The 2497-nt window shown below is 36.8% G+C and overlaps 1 protein-coding gene across 1 annotated transcript; it reads right to left on the bottom strand.

The window, feature by feature from the left end:
* Window positions 1-206: 206 nt before the first annotated feature.
* On the bottom strand, window positions 207-2294 carry LOC146705426 (GTPase IMAP family member 7-like). Its single transcript, XM_085465190.1, has 2 exons — window positions 2237-2294; window positions 207-1335 (listed from the first exon to the last, which is right to left on the bottom strand). The coding sequence occupies exons 1-2, from the start codon at window positions 2256-2258 to the stop codon at window positions 722-724; spliced, it is 636 nt and encodes a 211-aa protein (XP_085321316.1). The 5' UTR covers window positions 2259-2294; the 3' UTR covers window positions 207-721.
* Window positions 2295-2497: the final 203 nt, after the last annotated feature.

Raw genomic sequence — 2497 nt, 5'->3', positions numbered from 1 at the left:
AAGCTAATTAGCCACGCATTTAATGTCAGAGAATTGAGGTGAAGTCTGAGTAAAATGACAGTGTTGTGTTGCAGTTTTAAAGTATGGGGACACAAGTTTGTAGCTTTAACCATTGCAGTTCATATGAGAAACAGCAGGAAAATGACTGATTTACTGATATTTATTCTATTTATGCTGTGATGAAATCAGAATAAGGAAGCGCGAACATGAAGATAAGAGGGCAGAGAGAGCAGGTAAAATAAAATGATTAAACCCTGAAAACAAGCACAAGGTTAAAAAAAATAGAAGAATAGCCCAGACTAATATTTGGTCCAATCAAAATAGATTAATTTACTTACCCTTCTATAAGTCAAGTGAAATACAAGCCATCTTTTCATCTGACATGCAATTTTCAAGTGTTTCTTAAATTTGTCCAGGATTTTAGATTACACATAAGGCAAAAGTATGATTTCAGTGGAAGGTTAGCAGTAGTAGAATTTAATTATAATTATTATACAGTCACAGTAAATTACACACCGCTTCAAAAAATTATATTTGTACTTGCCACCCTTTACAAACTTGTAGATAGTTTTTAAATAAGATTATTCAGACTGAATCAGCCAAAGCTAACACAAAGTTCACAGACAACATGATGTTTATTGATGGTTATAGTGTGAAAGCTGGAAACATTTTCTGACTATAAACAACTAACATTTGGGCATTCAGTGTGTGTTAGCAAAAGTTAACCGCAACAGATCAGTGGGAATGATTTTTTTGTTCTGAAACCTGGAAACATGTGTTCAGATGTCTCGAAGAGTTCCTTGACCTGTCTGGAGTTCTTGGAGGTGTTCTTGAATACATGGTAACGATCGCCACAAGCTTCCACAATGCGCTTGAGATGAATCCGTTCACCAATAAACTGCTTCACATCACAATGCAGATTTTCTCCGTGTGTAAACAGGATGATTGTACGGTCGCTGATCCTGCCAAACTTGTTCTCCAGCTTCTCTAATATTCCTGCCTCACCATCTGTGAACCGGCCCAGCTGTATCACAAGTAATATCACATGCTGCCTTGACTTGCAGTACTGCTTACACACCTTGATTTCTTCCTCATCTACGGGTTGGTCTTCGTAAAAGAAGTCTGGGGTGTCGACCACACTAACCCATCTCCCAAACATCTTTACCGTTATCTCCTGACACTTTGTGGTCACCGGTGTAGAGCTTGGGTAAGAAAAAAAATGCTGAGCTGGTCTACTCTGATGCTTTCCAGCATTCAGGAGGGTGTTTCCTGAGGCACTCTTTCCAGTCCCAGAGTTTCCCAACAGAATGATATTAAATACGTTACCCCTGCCACCTGGAAGAAATAGTAATAGCAAACAGTCAGTTATTTGGCAACAGATATAACCTGAGACGTAACAGAAAGGATCAAAACCTTATTTATCTAACCTCTTTCTGCAGATGAAGCAAACCACCATCAGCTGGACTGTCTTGGCACATTGTATTTTTAAGCAGGCAATGTCAGTTAAATTAACCCGACTGAGGTATTGTCTTCATGTATTAAGGACAATGCAGTGACTTTATAAAGCTGATGAAGCAAAGTGGGCACTGTCATGACAGATCACATTAGCTCACAGTATAAGTCTCACATAAAGTCTCACTGATTACTCAGAAAAGGAAGGTTGTTGCAGTGAAGCTGATCACGTGTGGAGAAGAGTGAAGCCCTGCTTAAAAAGTCTCCATCCTACTTTTTCTTATTATTAAGAACAATCCACCATTACAAACTGAAACCACATATTGCAAAAGAAATAAACCAGTTTTTGTCATATTATATCACCCAAACAGTTATATCTTATTAACACATATTAAATTAAGGGCACTATGTTGTTGGGAAAATTTGACAAATGTAGTATTCTGATTCTACTGGGTCATTATTTAACCACCAGGTCTAAACTATCCTTAGAATTATTATTATATAAAAGTATTCTCATTAACTTAGCTCATATGAAACACAGTTTGGATGTGTAAGAAAACAAATTGCTGCTGAGATTAATAATTGATAAACATGTATTAAATTGAGTGCCAAATCTTAAATACTTTTTATTTCTATTTAAATAGCTACAGAAATACTGTAATTCAGTCCTGAATGTATATTTGAAGTTTTTAAACTCCTGATGCTATGATATTAAACACAATACTTTTAATGTGATAGAACCATTGATGCCATGAAGTAATTAAATTAACAAGACGTCACTTACCTGAACACGTAGCTGAGCTCATCTTGGCAGCTTTCTTAATGATGTGCTGACAGTGTGCAGGTTTCAGTGGAGTATTTGAAACACCTTTGAGGCTCCTGCTGTGTATACTGAGAAAATAGATCCACCCACTAGATGGGCGGAGCGCTATCATCTACTTCACACTCAAAGAGTGGAATGCTGCTTCATTTCATTCCAACAAAAAAGTCACAGACTAAACATCAGCAAAAGAAAATCAGATTTATATTGCTGTAAAAAGTTAGA

The sequence above is a fragment of the Copadichromis virginalis genome, linkage group LG7 (assembly GCF_057382275.1).
Source record: "Copadichromis virginalis isolate Kocher_CV1m ecotype Utaka linkage group LG7, C_Virginalis_male_GT1.1, whole genome shotgun sequence".
Classification (NCBI taxonomy): Eukaryota; Metazoa; Chordata; class Actinopteri; order Cichliformes; family Cichlidae; genus Copadichromis; species Copadichromis virginalis.
The sequence above is the reverse complement of the archived record's forward strand: the minus strand, read 5'-3'. Positions and strand labels throughout refer to the sequence as shown.

What these genes read in the sequence shown, in the direction of transcription:
- LOC146705426 (XM_085465190.1), bottom strand. Translation starts at nt 2,258, where the DNA reads ATGAGCTCAGCTACGTGTTCAG. An exon ending in GAGCTCAGCTACGTGTTCAG is followed by an intron (nt 1,336 to 2,236) that starts GTAAGTGACGTC and finishes TATTTCTTCCAG; the next exon opens with GTGGCAGGGGTAACGTATTT.